An 876-nucleotide genomic window follows, 5' to 3' on the forward strand; every position below is an offset into this window, starting at 1 on the left:
CCCTTTTGTGAGTATCTTCGTCTTCCAGATGATATAAGCAACTGCCTTTTGTGCCAATAACTTTACTTTTAATAAATTTAGGTGTGAATTTTGCGCAAAACTTCTTGGAAGCATCACTAAGTACAGAATTCCGCCGGTAAACTAAATCCCCTACAGAAAAATTATTAGCAGAACTTCGTAGATTGTACCTTTTTGCTGAACTCTCGAAAGCCTTTCTTATGCTTTCATTCAATGATTTGCGCATCAATTGTTGTTTCATGTTTCTGTCTAAAATTTCACCATCAAAACTTTCTAATTTCCGTAATAATCTACATCTACAGTTAAAAGCTTTTCTTTCAAATTATCAAAAGCTCGCTGTGCCTCTTCGTTCCATTTAAAGCCTTTACCCTTCTTTAAAAGAATTGTCAGCGGAGACGTAATAGCAGCAAAGTTATCAACGAAGCGCCTATACCATCCCGCCATACCGAGAAAGCGTCTTAGTTGCTTAACTGATGTAGGCGGTGGATAATTGGATACGGCCGATATTTTATCAGGATCTACACTAAGCGTACCATTTCCGACAATATACCCGAGATATTTGACTTCTTTTATACAGAACTTACTTTTTTGGATGTTAATTGTTAAGCCCGCATACCGCAGACATTTCGCCATTTCGCTTAAAACGTTCAAATGCCGCTCAAACTCTTCGGACACTATCAGAACGTCATCCAAATAGACAAATACCTCTTATTTCAAGTGAAATGGTACGACGCGGTCCATAAGACGGCACAATGCCTGTGGCACATTACATAAACCGAATGGCATTACTCGATACCGGTATAATGGGCGATTCGGTACTGTAAAACACGTAGAATCTCTTGATTTCTCCGCTAAGGG

The 876-nt window shown here is 39.0% G+C and overlaps 1 protein-coding gene across 1 annotated transcript; it reads right to left on the minus strand.

Moving 5' to 3' along the window:
• Positions 1 to 291: 291 nt before the first annotated feature.
• LOC118755560 (uncharacterized mitochondrial protein AtMg00860-like) lies at positions 292 to 651 on the minus strand. The gene has a single exon (XM_036490389.1). The coding sequence runs from the start codon at positions 649 to 651 to the stop codon at positions 292 to 294; it is 360 nt and encodes a 119-aa protein (XP_036346282.1).
• Between the last annotated feature and the right edge of the window lie 225 nt (positions 652 to 876).

This window comes from Rhagoletis pomonella, unplaced genomic scaffold, assembly GCF_013731165.1.
Source record: "Rhagoletis pomonella isolate Grant_MI unplaced genomic scaffold, Rhpom_1.0 Rhpom_scaffold_06599, whole genome shotgun sequence".
NCBI lineage: Eukaryota > Metazoa > Arthropoda > Insecta > Diptera > Tephritidae > Rhagoletis > Rhagoletis pomonella.

Excerpts from the sequence above, each read along its gene's own strand:
- LOC118755560 (XM_036490389.1), bottom strand. The coding sequence starts at position 651 with ATGGCGAAATGTCTGCGGTATGCGGGCTTAACAATTAACATCCAAAAA.